Genomic DNA, 17,601 nt, shown 5'->3' with positions numbered 1-17,601 from the left:
TAATACACGCCCATAGAATATAAGGGAGTGTCACCAAAGTGTTCAGTTCGCTACGTCACGGTCGAAAATGTTTATCTTATTATCTGTGGGCCTGATGACGTGTTGTTTGATGTATTTTGTACTTTTATGCTCATAGAGATAGATATAGTTAACACGTAAAATATACAGTAACGTCCCAAAACATTTTTTTTATCAATCCAGAATTGAGAATTTTACCACGACCCTTAAAATTTACGAACCACGGGCGCGGGAAGCTTTGTGACATTAGCCTGGTTATGAAAACATACATTTTATGCTAGTCTAAATCTATTAACATAACATCTAAACGACAAACGTTTAAGACCAGCATCGCGGGGAGTAACTTTAAGGTAAACACTTCTGACGACGCTTTGACTCAAATACGGTCATTTCGTCGAGTTCGTCGACTGTATAATTTAGCCATTTCAGTCTGTCTTGAAATGATTGTTTACCATCTTCCGAAATGGGTTCTGGTATTGTTTGAATCAGGACTGTCATTATTAAACTGTCAGAGTGCTTTAGCCCATGTGAAATAGCTTATTTGTTGTAACCCTAACAGGTATCATCTTATAATTTCACTCTGATCTGATCTGAGCTAAAGATGATGCGTAAGAAGAAGCGCTCATCCATCACAGTGGACGAATATTCCACACTTGACATTCCAAGTAAGATCATCTAAAATAAATCGGGAATTGCTACAATCCTTGTACGTAATTGAAAATATGTATTGCTTGACTGTATTGATGTGTCTTCATTTGTACAGAATCAAAAAAGACCAAGAGCAGTGGGCGACCCACAAAGTCTTCAGTACAGGACTCCTACCCGGACTCAGTTTTTGTTCAGTTTCTGAAGGAATCAGGTGTCACTTTAACACCTGGCAGTACGGCTAATGAAATTGGTAAGATGTCAGATGATCAAGTATGCATTGTATACATACAAGCAAAACATACATGTTCATAATACCAACAGATTTTATTGACATCTGATACGCAATCCTTTATTATTTTTATTATATATTTATTTTTATTTATTATAACAGCTGTAGACCAAGTTATATTTCAAAAGCGACTCCAGCAGCGTCTACGAAAGAATCCCCGATTCCCCAATGTGAGAAACAGATCATCATTATATCACTTTTTTTCTTTTTACAGGAGTAGTTTACACCGTGCATATTTACATTGTTGAATGGTTGTTTTGTAGATAATTCAGGAGTTTATATCTGCGCTGGAAACTTACATCGAAGACCCAGAGAGATTCAGAAACTGTCTACTGCCTTGTGTGCCATCATCCACTTCACAGCAGGATACCACGTAATGCATTTCTTCTTTCTGTTTTTCCAACTGAAAACATTACAAGGTTTCATTAAAATGTTTTATGCAGTTGTTTTTTTTACTCTTATATACTCTTATTTGTTTATTTTCCCTCTAATATCAGTTCTGGCTCCTATCAGGAAAGCCTGGTACGCTTGTTGCTTGGAATAGAGATGCTACAGGTAAACACATCTGCTCAATTTACCTCTTAAAATACAAAGCAAGAGAAAACTAGTTATATATATATAATTTTTTTTTTAATTATTATTATTAAATTTAGACTCAGCACATCAGTCTGAATTAAAATTAGGGTTATTAAAATGATTTTTTAATATAATTTATATATTTTATGTACTAGTATATATTTTATGTTTATATTATAATTTTTGTTATATTATTATTATTTATATTATTCATTTAAGATTAATTTAAATTTAAAAATAATTACAATTATTGATTATTGTTTTATTTATATATATATATATATATATATATATATTATATAAAGTGGATTACTTTTTACGTGATCTGTTGAATATTTATGAATATTGTATTTAGTGAATTAATTGCAGCTGAAGTTAATTATTACATTTATTTAATTCAAACTATTTTAAGGGGGAATATGAGTAATATATGTTTTTCATTTTCCTATATTTAGACCCTGGTCATAAACACTTTGTTTGAAAAGCTTCCAGAGTTCATGTTTGAGGGGTAAATTTCCATTTGATGACTTTTTGTACACATCACTTCAATTACAAAGTCATGTATCATTCACTTAACAGTGACTGTAATGTGCTCTGTTACAGTGTTAGTGAGGATGGCCTCAACGTTCCCCGTCTCGTAATAAACCAGTTAAAGTGGCTGGACCGAATTGTAGATGGCAAGGTACAGAGTTCTCCTCGCCCAGTGATGAATATGTTCCTGTGAACGTCATAATTGCCAACAGTTCCTTTGTAGCAGACATAAATGTTTGTCATAGCCAAATTGTGGCATTGCTGTGACAGATGTCTGACTACCATAACTGCTGTGTATGTGTAGGATTTGAGCAGTAAGCTGATGCAGATGGTGTCTGTTGCTCCAGTGGAGATCCAGCGGGACATTATTACCAGCCTCCCAGAAATCCTGGAGGATTCCCAACATGGAGACATGGCCAAAGAGTTGAAGTACGTCAGTAGTGTCCCAATGCATGAGATGGGGTAGAAGTGTCTATTAAAGTTGATTTATGCTTAGTTGTGTCATTTGGTTTAGTAATTATGGCTGTGATGGTAATGATGAGTGTGACTGTTATATAGATGCTTATTATCATTGTGTATATTGTGTTTATGTGAGTCTGTGTTTGTGTCTACTCCATTGTGCAGCGAATTACTTCAGCAGAACACTCAGCTCACTGTGCCTATATTGGATGCTTTATCCAGCTTGAATCTGAGCTCTGCGTTATTGTCAGAGGTACTCTAAACATGCAAATATGTTCCCTAAAATGCAGCATCATTGCTTTAAATTAAATTAAATGCTTTATTTTGTTAAAGAAAGGTAACTGGTAATTTAAAAGGTAATTTAAAAGAACTGTTTTCTATTTTAATATATAATATAATTTAAAATGTAATTTATTCATGTGATGGAAAAGCTGAATTTTCAGCATCATTACTCCAGACTTTATCGTCACATGATCCTTCAGAAATCATTCTAATATATTATGCTGATTTGAATTATCAATGTTGAAAACAGTTTAACTGCTAAATATTTTTGTACTATAAACCATGATTGGTTTTTTTTTTTTTTTTTTTTCAGAATTCTGTAATGAATAAAACATTCAAAAGAACAGCATTTATTTGAAATAGATTTTTTGTATCAATGTAAACATCACTTTTTGCAATTTAATGCATCCTTGCAGAATAAAATGTTCATTTATTTAGACTTTTAAACAGTTGTGTATACCATTCAGAATCCTCTTTCTCTCTATCAGGTGCGTGAGGCAGTAATGGGAACTCTCTCTGCTGTGCAGTTAGAGGATCTTCCTGTCGTAGTGAAGTTCGTCTTACACTCCATCTCTGCATCTGATGCTAATGAGGTTAGGCCACCAAACTGACTTGTTAATGACAGTTTTTTTCTGATCATGAACATTTCTTTTCTCTGGTAGACAATTAAATCATTTTTCTATTGCTGTAGAGCTGTTTTGCTCATGTCCCTTTCATGCTCCTCAGGTGGTGTGTGACCTGCGCAAAAAGCTGGAGTTGGAGCAGTGTGTTTTGCCAGCAGTCCTGCAGGCCTCCCAGAGTCGTTTGAAAAGCAAAACCTTGTCAGGGTGAGACATTTCCCGCTTACATTTATGCATTTAGCAGACACTTTTATCCAAAGAGGAAGAAACACAATTTGTCAAGGAGCCAACAACATTTATAAGATTAGGAAGCAAGCTAGAGAAGAGGAAAAATGCAGAGAAGAAATCCCCTAAAATGCTTCTTAAAAGATGTGATGGTCTCAGCAGTTCGCTTTCTCTTGAATGAAAATTCTGTCGCCATTTTTTTCACTCTCATCCTTCCTTCTCAAACCCAAAATACTTGCTTTCTTCCATGGAAAACAAATAAGAAGTTTATATCTTCAATTTATATCTAACATCTTCAGTTCTGTTGGCAGTGTTCTGACTTGTTTTTGATTGTCACTTTTTAGGAAATCCAGTGTCTCATCATGCAGCAATGGTCAGGACAGTGTGGCTTTGATTCTGGAGGTCATAAAGTCAGCTATCCGCTTTCAGAAAACCATCTCAGAGGCTTGGCTAAAGGTCAGCTGAGAGTTCATATAATTTTCATTGCCATTCTGTTTTCAGACACTAGGTACTATATTTCCATCCAACTGAAGTGATTTAAATACTATTAATATTTTTGATTTTCAGGCCATAGAGAATGTTGATGAGTCAGAGGACCATAAGGTGTGATTGATTTCTATTAAAATGTTTTTATGTGATTGCCATTAGACACATTTCACACCTGAACATCCAAATTCATGAATAAACCCTACTTGTTGTGTCTCTCAGGTGGTTGATCTGTTGGTGCTGTTCATCCTTCACTCCACTAATGCAAACCACAGCCGACGTGGGGCGGAGAGGGTGCTCAAGGTCAAAGTTCGCAAGGGTCTGATTCAGGAAAGCCTCTTGCAGAAGACCTTTAAGGGCCATGCTCAGGTCTGCTTTCATTCACGTGATTATGAATGAAGAAAAAGCCCTAAATATGATACTTGATGCTTTGGCTCCTCATTTCAAGTATGGTGTAACTGTTTCATACAGGTGATGCGGGGTTATTTCCCATCCATTCTGGCTCTAGCTCAAGGACTCTTGCGTTCTTCAGACTGCTGTGTGGTGCCTTTCGGAGGTCACATGTACAAACAATCCTTCACTGCCTTTGACTCCTACTGTCGGCAGGTAAGAAAAACCTCTTGTCACCTTACAACTAACACGCTGCAGATTTATGGACACCAACATTCATTCAAAGACGTGCACTGATGTCCAGTACATGTGTGTTTGTTGTGTAGGAGGTGGTGGGCTCTCTGGTCACACACGCATGCAGTGGTGTGAGTGGTGAGGTGGATGTAGCTCTTGAGCTGCTTTGTGAGCTGGTATCTCAGAGACCTGCAGAGATGAGCCAGTTCACAGTTTTTGTGAAGGTATGAACGCGGTTTGAACCCGGTTTGTGACCTTAGTCCCTTTCTTCTGTCAGTTTATTACAGGATTGCCACAGTTATGTCACCCATGGAAGTATTTGTAAAATTGTGTTTTTCAGGTATGGAAAAGTCATGAAAATTATTAAAATCTTAAAAGTCATGGAAATTTTAACACACATATATATATATATATATATATATATATGAATGAAGAGTTCAGATGCAAAAACCTCTAAGTCCGTCTGACGTGTTTTCTTTTAAATGAGCATTTTTTACTAGGCTCCTATGTTTAGGTTCAGTAATTTTTACTTTAATGGCAATGAAAAGTGTATTAGTCAGTTATTGAAATGCCTTATTTTCAAAAATGTCACTTTAGTCAATTCATTGGTATTTAACAAATTTGACTTACATGATTCGATTTGCATCTTCCGATTGGTTCTTCTGTGGACTTAGAGGCTTTTGCTGACAAAGGGAAGTGGCGTTTAGCAGTTTCTGCCAACGAACCGGTATTTCTGAATGGGTTGACGCTGGGATTTAGGGGATTTGAAGCGAAAGTATTTGATGAACGTATACTGTATGCGGAGAGCATTCGCTCAATATCATTATCTCATTTTTGACGGAGGTGGCGTTTAGCGGCTTTTGCGTCTATACTCTTCATACATATATATATATATATATATATATTATATATAATTATAAAATTTGTAAATTTTTACAAATTATTTTGGGGGAATCATTTGGGTGTTTTCAAGTTCATAATGATATTTAACCTTTTTGCTGGTGTGAATTGTGGGTATTCTGGCAGGGTATTCTGGACTACATGGACAACCTGACCTCACAGCAGATCAGACAACTCTTCCACCTGCTCAGCCGCCTGGCGTTCGGACAGGAGCAGCACGGGGGACACATCCAGGTGAGAAACACTCTGCATCTTAAAGCTCTAGTATGTCATGTTTTCAATTAAGAGATGATGAAAAATGAAAAATTAAAATTCTGACTCAATATGGCCACCACCAGGATGACATGCATATCGTAATCCGTAAGCAGCTGTCTAGCACGGTGCCCAAGTACAAGCGCATTGGTATTATTGGGGCAGTCATGATGGTGGGCAGTATGGGAGCCTGCAGGTATGCTCTTTACATTTTGATGTTTCACTTACACAGTAGTTGTAATCTTTGATCTTCACTCTTCTTCATCATGTGTTGTTTATGTAGAAATAAACCTGATGGCTCTCAAGGTGGCACACTACCCACTGAGACACACAGACAGGTGAGTGAGATGATGTGATGGTTTAAAGGTGCAGTAAGCGATTTCTGAGAAACGGACTGAGCACCATGACACACTTGTGGCCAATCAGCAGTAGGGGGTGTATACAGTCATGATGGGGAGGAGAGAGAGTGAGCAAGAGGGAGATTTGAAGAAAGATTGTAGAAAGAGAGATGGCTGAGAGACATTACAAAAGAGAAAAGGTCAGAGGAATATCACTGAGAAAAGAAGGGTTATGATCAGGCAAGAAATTAGGACCCACATTAATATTAGAAAAGTTTTCCAGCGCTGGAGAGACCTAAGTGGGAAGGCCTGAAAACAGATGCCAAGGTTGCATTGTTTCTGCTTCATACGCGAGTAACATTGGTTTTGTATGTTTCACAGAACCAAAATATGCTGTTGTTGTAATGTTAGTTATAGTAACAGGACAGTTTTGAGTGTCATTGTTTGTCTCTAACTCTTGCTTGTTTATACTTTTGTGTACTGTATGTTCATTTTTTGTTCTTTCTTGTCGTTGGTTTGTCATCTTCACTTTATTTTTCACGAAGCATTATTTTGCTTTGCCTTAGCTATGATAAAAACACATCTACTTTTGCGTTTTTTGTGAATTTTGGGGGCGGAGCCAAGTTTTTATTTTTATTTTTATTTTTATTTTTTTTAAATAAGTCTGTTTTTGAAATAAGACTCACCAAGGCTGGGGACTATGATTTCAGGATTATTTGATGAATAGAAAGTTCAAAAGAACTTGTTGAAAATTAATCCTTTGTAACATTCTAAATTTCTTGCTTTCATTGCCATTTGTTACTGACGCATGTGCCACATAAAGTGTTGTGTTGTGTGTAGGTGATGGCTCTGCTGGAGCTGGTGCGCTCGTGCAGTGAGACTTCCCCTGAAGCTGCTGCTCTCTGTTATGATGAGCTGGCCAACCTGCTGCAGACCTGCAAACTGGACCCTCTAGTGCTGGTGTGTGTGGGTTATTGACTTAAGTTATAGACAAAAAGTAGTACAATTCATATGCATCTCTACATGACAAAAATGTCTTCATATTACATTATTACATTAAGCTCTCTGTGTTGGCTGTCACCCTCAGGCATGGATCGGGAAGAGTGTGTTAGAGGATTTTCAGGAAGACTTTGTTGTAGACCTTGGACCAGATTTATCAGGGTGAGTGACACATTCAGGGCTCATAAAGACAACACTTTTCTATTGTTGTATTATCAAATGAAAGCAATCAGCTGTTTTATTTATTTTTTTATGTCTTAACTTTCTCATGACCCTTTGTATGTGTGCGTGTCTCTCAGTCCGTTTGTGTTTCCTGCTTCTGTGATGTATAATTTGGACGAAGATGAGAGTCAGGGGGGAATCGCCATCAATCTACTGCCTCTTATGACTCAAGACCAGCAGCACAAAACAGACACAACCCAACCAGCTGGAGTCAAGAGAGAGAGGTCACTACTGAATACTGTATGCTGAACTTTTTCAGCATACAGAAATTTTTACCCTTTTACAGACTGCAGTAACAGAAGCTAATAATTAAATCATAAAAATGTTAAAAGAAATTACATAAAACGTACTTAAAATGTGTTTAAAATAAAAACAATACAAAATGAAACACTAAAAATAAATATTTTATGTTAACTTGCATGTCATGTGACGTTTAATCAACATCAGAGAACTGTGAACATGCAAATGTGTTGTTAAATTATTGAAATAGTACTTAAACTAAAAATTATAGGTAGGTTTTCAGCTGAAAAAAAAGTTTGGGATTCCCTGATATAGATAATAGTGTTTGATCAGTATGAATTTTTAGTAGCCAGTGCTGATATCTAGATTACTATATACATATGCAGTTTGATTATATGAGATGTGTGCAAAATTGCTGAAAATAAATGAAATTGAAACAATTATTTTACACAATATTTAGTCAGAATTTACCCCAAAATATTTGAAAACAAAGTTAAGCACTCCATAATTCCACAGACTTCAGTTATTTGGCCAAGCATGCGTTATGTAAGGGATAATGTACATCCATCCGGTTGTTATCTCAGAATAAACCCCGACAGGGTGATCAGGACCCTGACGCAAAGCGGAGGGGTCTTGTATCAGCCTAAAGGGGTTTATTCTGAGATCACAACTGGATGGATGTACATTATCCCGCTTATTACACAGCTACTTGCCCTATAAGTAAATAATTAGACACAAAATATTGATCTGAGTTGATCTGAGTCCGCTTCCATGGAGAGAGCAGTTGCTCGCGCGGCAAGTTCAAACTAGACAGAAACACATTTAAGAGATACGGTACAGTCATACAGCATATTACACGGCATTTCGCCACATAAATAATTATGGGGATAAGATATTGATCTGAGATTAAACTGATTTAAAATCGTACCTGTTTGTTATCTTAATCCATTAAAGTGAACAAAACAATAGTCACAAAATGGCAGCAGCCACGTTTGTATGAAACGAGAGAGCGAGTCCACGATACCGGATGACATAATTAAATAACTACACAAAATTTGACTGCTTTTTAATATTTTATTAGCTCAACAAAGGCAAAACTTCCACGAGGAAAACCAGTTCCTAACAAGCATATAGCACTGCAGACTTCAGTAACCCGGATGAGCGTGTGTTAACTGTTTTCCGGTTGTTATCGGGGAATAACATACCGCTGGATGGCGCCATTGTCCAATCAGAATCAAGTATTCCACAGAGCCGTGTAATAATATTGGTTGATTCTAGTAATCCATACTGTATATATTGACCTATAATTGGCTTGACACAAACATTTTATTTATGTTATTTATCAGTGACACTGTTAAAACATTATTGTTGGTAGTTGCATACATATTTTTGCATACATTATTGATAGAACAGTTGAAGCAATGGCAAGAAGTGGTAAGAGAGGAGAGAGGGGAACGGCATCAGAAATCTCGAAGCTCTGTTGCTGTCGAAGCGCTGCCCGCAAGGCTTTGGCTCTGACACAATTTTACAATTTAAATGACTCTCTCATTCTCCTAGGTGCGTGTCTCCTCTGTGCCTGTCCCCATTTTTCCGCCTGCTGAGATTGTGTGAAGAGGTGCAGCACCAGGGGGATCTGGAGGAGATTGATGCTCTACTAGGTCAGATACACCTCCAACAAATCAGTGATAACATCTTCATCATGCTGTTCTAGATTTTGGTTTGTCATGATCACTGCAAGAAGGAATTTATTAGACACTTCTGCTTTTCATTATAATGATGATGATTATTTATATGTTAACATCTCAAGAGGTGTCAGAGATATTAAGTTTGATTCAGGAGGTATTCTAAGGTTTTGTGCTGTTATAGGCTGTCCTCTGATCCTGACTGATATGGAGGTGGTGGAGAAGGTGGAGAGTCTGTCTAAGGCTGAGAGAGAGTTCCTCTGTTCTCTGCTCTTTCACACCATCAACTGGTTCAGGGAGGTTAGTACACCTCTTCAGTACAGCATAGTACTGAATTCATTGACTTCAGAGTGACTTTACAATCATCACTGACCATTTCAAGTTCTGATTTGACTATTTTCCTCACTTACTTTACTTCAGTTGTAAATTAATAGTTCACACATAAAATGAGAAGTCTGTCTTCATTTATTCATTTACTAAAAATATTTTCCTTTACTGTAGTTCTCAAATTAGTGTAAGTAACGTCAAATATTAATTGATGTCTTGTGACTGAATATTATCTTAAATTTTTTTTTTTTTTTTTTTTCCTCACAAACCATCAGAACACTATAGTGCATAAGTCATATGGACTACTTTTTTTTAATTTTATGGCAACCATTCAACTGGAATTTTCTAGAATCTACAGTTTGAAACATGGTTTTTGATGTTATATATTACAGAATTTATTTTAATATGTATATTATGCATGTCTGTTTATGAATGTAGGTGGTGAATGCGTTTTGCAGGCAGAACGATCCTGAGATGAAAATGAAGGTTGTAACTCGTATTCAGAATATCACTTTCCTTCAGAGTTTACTGCAGATGTGCTTGGCAGGTACCAGAGAGACAGATAATCTTTTTTACTTTAAGTCATTGTCTTAGATATAGATGTTGGTCAGTACCTTGATAAAGTGAAGATATATTGTCAAATCTTCATATTTCACTTGTGGATTTTGACTTACTGTAACTTGTGGATTTCTCAGTATGTCTTTATTTTTATATATATATATATATATATATATATATATATATATATATATATATATAAAAATAAAGTAATATATATATTATATTTTTATATATATATATATATATATATATATATATATATATATATATATATATATATAAAAATAAAGTAATATATATATTATATTTTTATATATATATATATATATATATATATAAAAATAAAGTAATATATATATTATATAAAAATATATAATATTTTTATTATAATATAATAAAAATATATAAAATTATTTTATCTATTTTACTATATTTATTTTCTCTGTGAAGTTTTACATTGTTTTAATGTATACTGTGTTAGCTACACCAGGCTACACTCCTCCTCAGGCTAACTTTGATGGAGAGAGTGCTGAGGGGATGATACCCTCTTCTTCAATCGCTCCGCCAAAGAAAGGAAAGAAAGGTAAGGCTGCTGGAGAAATCACCAAACTTTTTGTATGTTTTGTAGATTGGGGTCAGTGCTTCACTGTTTGTGTGTGTTTAGAGTCATCTGGGAAGAAGAGGAAGGCCTCAGCGAGTAAAAACTCCTCAGGCGACAAGTCACAGCTGGAGGCGGCTGCAGAGGCAGAGGAGTCCCAACAGGTAAAGACCAGATATACTTCCTGTCCCTTGGTTTACAGACATTGGCATGAACATCTGGTAAATTAGACAGCAAAACCATGACTCTTTTGTTGAATTTAATCCAGTATATTGAGATATTACTTTGGTGTCACCTGAATTTTAAAATATTAAAGCTGTCAATTTTTTGTTATGGCAGGACCATCCAGAGAAAGAGAGCGAGAAAGAGAAAGAAAAAGATGCCAAATCAGGGGTCAGTCTGTCTTCGTACTGGCCATTCTTCAGAGAGTTGGATATTGAAGCTCTGAGCGTGCTACAGTGTGGCCTTCTGTCCCGGACACTGCTGGACACTGAGCTACATAGTAAGGTAAAACAGTAAATAGTAAGGTCTGTTTGCTGGGTGATTCTCAGTATAAGTACAAATTGTAGACTAAATAATCATATCATTGCTTTATGTGTAGTTAAGGGAGGAAGTGCAGTTGGGCCCTGCTGAGTTGCTTTTCCTGCTGGAGGATATGTGGCGTAAACTGGACTTCAGTTTGGCTTCTGCTCCAGCCAAAAAGGCTCCATTTCTCAAAGTATGTACACAGACATTAACTTGACAACACTTTAACTTGATTTATGTAGTAGAACATGTTCATGCACAACTTTGAAACAACATTCTAATCAACTTATTAGACATTGTCTTAATTATTATAAAAATAAAACACTAAAACATAAAATCATATATTTTAAATAACACTGTTAAATGTAATCTTTAACAAATCTCAAAATATTTATTTTTCATACTGTAAATTATAATGATGCTGAAATTACGTGAATTGTGGCGTCATTTATAATGAACAGTATAAAAATGATTATTTTAAGATTTGTTAAAGGTGACATTTAAACTGATTTTTGTTTTTTATCATTAAATGAAATTATTAGTGTTTTGTTTTTAAAGATGAACTTTAATGCGCATTTAATGACAGCAAAATTAATCTAAATGTAAAGTAGGGAAATGAGCAATTAAAAAAATAAATAAAAATATTAAAATATATATATTCAGTATTGACCGATACTGATAATTTAAAAAAACATCTCCAATATTGGCTGATAATCATTATGGTAATGAAATATTGTGCATCCCAAATATTTTCTTTGTTGTCTCTTTAGAGTAAGACGGACAGAGCAGTGGGCTTTGCTCACTTGCAACAGAAAAATGCCAAAGAAATCGCCACCTACTGCATTAAGCTGCTGCCCACACTCTGCACACACCTGGAGAACTGCCACAATCATTTTCAGGTACACACACATTTCCATTCACAGCCTTGTAAACATGTTCCTTGTGTAAGAATTGGTGCTGGCTAGCACGTTTGGTTTTGTCGGTCTGTTTGAATGTGCTTGTCCACACAGACTCTGCTCTCTGAGAATCAGGGTGTTGTTGATGCTCCTGGTGTGGACGTGAAGGAACAGCAGCTCATGTGTTCAGCCTATCAGCTGCTACTGCAAGTGCTACACACCACATTCAGCTGGTGAGCCCAGACTAATTAGTTGTTAGTTGACTTTCCTGACAACTACAAAACTTTCTGACCATCTTCAATCACCTGCTGTTCATATTCAGGGCCGGCTTTTCTGGTCTGGAGCATCGTGCTCTGCTGAAGAATGCTCTGGGGGTCCTGGCCGGCCGGCTAAAAGAGGACGAGACAGATTTGACTTTGGATCAGCTGAGCAGGTGGGAACGTCAGTGCACATACTTCCTGTTTGCTGTTAATGGAGGATTTGCAATGTAACTAACCACGTGTTTGTGCTGTTTTATATGCTCAGGCATGCTTTTGAGTACCTGCAGAACTTCCGAAGCACAGTGCCCAGCCTGAACACAGCCCTATGTTTGACTCAGCTGCTCATTGTGCTGTCCCAGTATGGAGGATCAAACCACAGGAACTACAGAGAACAGATCAGTATGTTTTCAGTATTTTATGCTGTATAATAGTGGTTGCTCTCTATAACACATTCATTTTGAATGCTACAATTTTCCCCAGCATCCCTGACAAGACGTTTCCTCTGTCAGGAGTGGGTTACAGCGAGTGGAGAAAAAGAGCGAGGAAACAAATACAACGATGCTCTTCAAACTCTCCTTAGGTACGTTGTGAATTACACACAATAATGCTTAAGTTCCCATTCAGTTCCAAATGTCATTGAGGCAGTGTTGTTGTTGTTAACTAAAACTAAATCTACTAAAAAATCATTTTTAGCTGTTAGCTCATGGGGATTCAGGTTCGATTCTGGCCTGGGTCATGTCCTGATCTCCTTTCCCATTTCTCCCCTCTACATTCCAGTCACTCTACACTGTCCTATAAGAAAGAAAAAAAAAACAAAAAAAAAAACAATAGTATATACATAATACTAAAATAACTCTGCATTGAAGCAGTTAGGGTATTAACACACATGGATATTAGTCTGTATTAGGTAGGGGAGAGAGAAGGTGTCGGTAAAATGATTTATATGCTTAATGAGTCATTTATCCTCCCTATCCGCCCTTTTAGAAATAGTCTAATTCCTGCATTATACAAGAAGACAAAATTAATTACATAAAATATTCATGTAATCTTACAAATGTAATGTAATTATTATAATAAGATATTCTTTAACTAATTGAAATGTCAAATATTAATAACATTTATAAATTACATAAATATATCATGTTGGGGGAAACTTTTATTCAGCAAGGATGCATTAAATTGATCAAAAGTAAAGACATTTAAAATGTTACAAAAAGAAATTTATAATTTTACAAATGATTCAAATAAATATCCTATTTCAAATAAATGTTATTCTTTTGAACTTTCTATTCATCAAAGAATCCTGAGAAAAAAAATATGTTATTTTAATTGTAATATTTCACAATATTACTGTTTTTTACTGTGTTTACTATCAAATAAACTGAGCATAAGAAACTATGAGAAACATTCAATTAAAACCCAAACTTTTAAATGCTTGTAACAGTTACATATAGAGAGACTGATCCAAAATATTTTTGAGCATGTTTCTATAATTTTGGTTTCCCTCTCTAGTATTTATCTAGAGCACACTGATGATGTTCTGAAGGCAGTGGAGGAAATAGCAGGTGAGGGGGTTCCTGAGCTGTTGAATGCTGCTAAAGACGCTAACTCGCGCAGCTGGCCAACACTCAACAGGTACAGCAGCTTCAAAAACAAAAGTATCTGTGTAATTGTAAGGGATGAATGAATAAATACATAAATAAATATTTGGACATGAAGTACTGATACAAAAATGTTTGACCACTCAATGTTTGACTAATCAGAATCTGGTATTCCAGAGCCGTGTAATAAATGCAAATATCAATATTTGATGCTGCAGGCTGACGTTCCTGGTTTACTACAAGAGCATGATGGCAGAGCTAGAAAGAGCTGTACGCAAGATTCCTCCCAGCAAACAGATGGATAATCAAGAGGTTTGTGTTTGTTTGTGATGTGTGTGTAGATATTATTTTAAAGTGCTTTTTCAGATATTAACTTTCATGTAGTGTGTAATACAGCTGTTTGCAAATGTAAAAGGTCTGCAAAGTTTTAAAAGATCATAGCGTACAACAAATGGAGTTATTGTCTCCCAAAAGAAAGAACTGATTCTGAACTGCCTGAAATGAGCCTAAATCTATTCAGGTGCAGAGCGAGAAGCTCTTAACATGGAATCTGGCTGTGCGTGACTTCCACATCCTCATAAACCTGGTCAAGGTACACAGACTTTCACATCTTTTCTGTGCTCTCAGTGTGCACCCTTCACATTTATGACTCTGTTTAAGTCTCCGCTACACAGCTGTGTGATGGTAATCTAGGATGGTGTTGTTGTTTTTTTTTGCTTCAGATCTTTGACAGCAGACCTGTACTCACTGTGTGTTTGAAGGTGAGAAATATTTGCACACACAAAGGTATGTTTATGAAGATAATGTCATTCACCACATTGTTTTCACTTTGTTTTTCAGTACGGTCGTCTTTTTCTGGAGTCGTTCCTCAAGCTTGGGATGCCTCTGCTTGACTACAGTTTTAAAAAACACAAGGTATTTCTGTCTAATTCATTTAAACTTGATGTTTAAATGATCTTGCGCAGAATCTAGAGCTTTAAAACACAAAAATGATTAGTTTAATAAAGTTAAATTTTAATCATCGCACTGATGGATCTTCTCAGGAGGATGTCCAGAGTCTACTGAAGACCTTCCAGCTCAGTACTAGACAACTCCACCACATGTGTGGTCATTCAAAGGTGAACATTTAATTTTGAAGGCGTTAAAGCATATGGCATCTGTAACTATAATCACTGCTTTACTGTTCTTAGATTAGGCAAGATACTGGTCTGACCAATCATGTTCCAGCCTTGAAAAAATGTCTGGAGCAGTTTGTATATCGCGTGAAAGCCATGCTCACTCTTAACCACTGTCAAGAAGCCTTCTGGCTGGGGAACCTAAAGAACAGAGACTTAAAGGTAAGATTTTAAACTCAGATGAAGAGAGAAAAGCCACATCAGGGCTTAAAGTCACCATGAAATCAATTTTTTTTTTTTTCTTATTTCACTCGGATATCACAACATCCATTTCATGCCGACTTCAACTATAAGGAATTTTTTTCTACACTAGTTCAGTAGTTTTTACTTTAGGGCTTTTTACACTGTGCGTAACCCAGAGTTATCATTGTTCTTAACCCCGGTTTTAACCCTGGGTTTCACATTTGTAATTTAGAAGTGGGGTTAGTACTGATTTTTAGCCGGGGTTATGGAACTGTGTTCTGAAGCAATGTTAGCAGTGCTTTTAGAATTTTTTTTCTAAAATTGTATAGTGTATTTCTAAAAAATTGTAACAGTGCAGTATTAGAATGTATAGCACAGTGTAGCATGTATAGATAATACAGAGATTCAAACCTTTTTTTATTTTGCAGGGTGAAGAGATTCTCTCACAAAGGTCACAGGCAGCTGATGAAGAGGAGGAGGAAGAGTCCTCTCAGTTGCAGAGTGAAGTGGAGGTATAATGACTGGTTGACTTTGCATTATCCTGCATAATGCACAGAAATGTAGTCTAATCACCTGCATTCCTGGAAAGTAAACCATTTATTCTGACAGTATAGGCTGCATCCCAATTTAAATATTCTAGTGCACACTAAAATGTGTACTTCATTGCTGACGACAAAATAATAAGACTTGATGCCAGTGTACTGCATTAAAAATTGCTTCTTGATACCACTAACCCCCTTTTCATATTCTGTTTGCCTTTACATGCAAATGTTGGCATCTAGCTAAATTGACAACCTTTAAATTCATTATTACTTAAATTTTAGGGTCATACACTACCATTCAAAAGTTTTTTTTTTTTTTTTTTTTTGAAAGAAAAAATACAGTAAAAACAGTAATATTATGAAATATTACCATTTAAATGTACAATTTCCTTTGATGGCAAAGCTGAATTTTCACCAGCCATTACTCCAGTCTTCTGTGTCACATGATCCTTCAGAAGTCATTCTAATATGCTGATTTGGTGCTCAACAAACATTTATTATTATTATTATTATCAATGTTGATAATAATACATTTTCTGTTGCACAAGGGTTTTGGGTAATATTAACTGAAAAAGCATGTAAGGATGGACACTTCAAAAATACTCCAGAAATATTATGTCATCTGAGTACCTTTTGTTATTATAACATATTTTGATTTCCCATTACTATGCATGTTTCTGTGGCCTCACAGAGCAAATTGTGTTCAAATAAATACAGATATGACAGATCAGTTAAATTAATTTAGATTAATATTTGTATTTTTTTTTTTTTTTATAATTAAACTAATTTTTCATACCACAGTCATCACCTGCCCAGCAGCAGTATTATTTTGTTATCATGTTTTGTCATGTAATTCACAAAAGCAAATAAACAGCATGTCGCCTGGAAGTCTATAATTGCCTTTAATAGCCTGTAATGAATTTTATGTTGCTTGTTTTGGGAGATTAATTTCCTCATGAGATCTTTTATGAGACATTTTGTGATGTCTTTCATTTCTTGATGCTTAATTCAGTCTGTTTTGACACAGGAGAGCGACTCTGATGAGAAGAACAATGGACAGGAAGAAGCAGAGGAATCAGATGAATCAGACTGAAATAAGCAAGCATTGCTGTACATTAGCACATGATCAGTACACTATTGTTGCTTTATTATTCCTTCAAATTATTTTGGGGATTTATTATCTTCATATTAAATGGAAAAGATAAATAAAAAGTGCTTGGATTAAAGCTGTTGTGTAAATGTTCACTTAACACTAATCAAGTGGTTTTCTTGAGCAGCTCTCTAATTGTGTTTGCATGTTTTAAGATGTTAATTTGTTTCTTTTTCATATTTTCAATACAAATGTTAATGATAAATTTGTCAATTACCTTAATTTTGACCTTAACGGTGTTTTATGTATGTTCTTGTACAACAGAAATATATTTGACTGTATGAGAGGAAAGTTGACAATTCCAAATTAAAATTTCAATAAACACCCTTAATAATAAGCCTTAACTGGAAAAAAAAGTCATAAACAACAAAATGTGTCAGCTGACGTCATAG

General features: G+C 35.6%; 1 protein-coding gene across 1 annotated transcript; it reads left to right on the top strand.

Annotated features, from left to right (window-relative positions):
- Positions 1-51: 51 nt before the first annotated feature.
- fancd2 (FA complementation group D2) lies at positions 52-17,546 on the top strand. The gene is made up of 44 exons (XM_051897940.1): positions 52-368; positions 578-683; positions 782-916; positions 1,058-1,125; positions 1,219-1,328; positions 1,453-1,510; positions 1,987-2,039; positions 2,135-2,213; positions 2,367-2,491; positions 2,687-2,774; positions 3,292-3,396; positions 3,530-3,630; positions 3,993-4,104; positions 4,216-4,251; positions 4,357-4,503; positions 4,606-4,740; positions 4,851-4,982; positions 5,785-5,892; positions 5,997-6,106; positions 6,194-6,248; positions 7,089-7,208; positions 7,336-7,409; positions 7,547-7,693; positions 9,267-9,367; positions 9,576-9,691; positions 10,157-10,265; positions 10,761-10,862; positions 10,944-11,041; positions 11,217-11,384; positions 11,479-11,595; positions 12,173-12,301; positions 12,413-12,531; positions 12,621-12,731; positions 12,824-12,957; positions 13,039-13,138; positions 14,071-14,193; positions 14,378-14,471; positions 14,680-14,751; positions 14,882-14,920; positions 15,000-15,074; positions 15,203-15,277; positions 15,350-15,496; positions 15,946-16,029; positions 17,087-17,546. The coding sequence occupies exons 2-44, from the start codon at positions 620-622 to the stop codon at positions 17,150-17,152; spliced, it is 4,341 nt and encodes a 1,446-aa protein (XP_051753900.1). The 5' UTR covers positions 52-368; positions 578-619; the 3' UTR covers positions 17,153-17,546.
- Positions 17,547-17,601: the final 55 nt, after the last annotated feature.

Source organism: Ctenopharyngodon idella, chromosome 6, assembly GCF_019924925.1.
Source record: "Ctenopharyngodon idella isolate HZGC_01 chromosome 6, HZGC01, whole genome shotgun sequence".
Lineage (NCBI taxonomy): Eukaryota > Metazoa > Chordata > Actinopteri > Cypriniformes > Xenocyprididae > Ctenopharyngodon > Ctenopharyngodon idella.
This window is presented reverse-complemented; position numbering and strand designations above follow the sequence as displayed.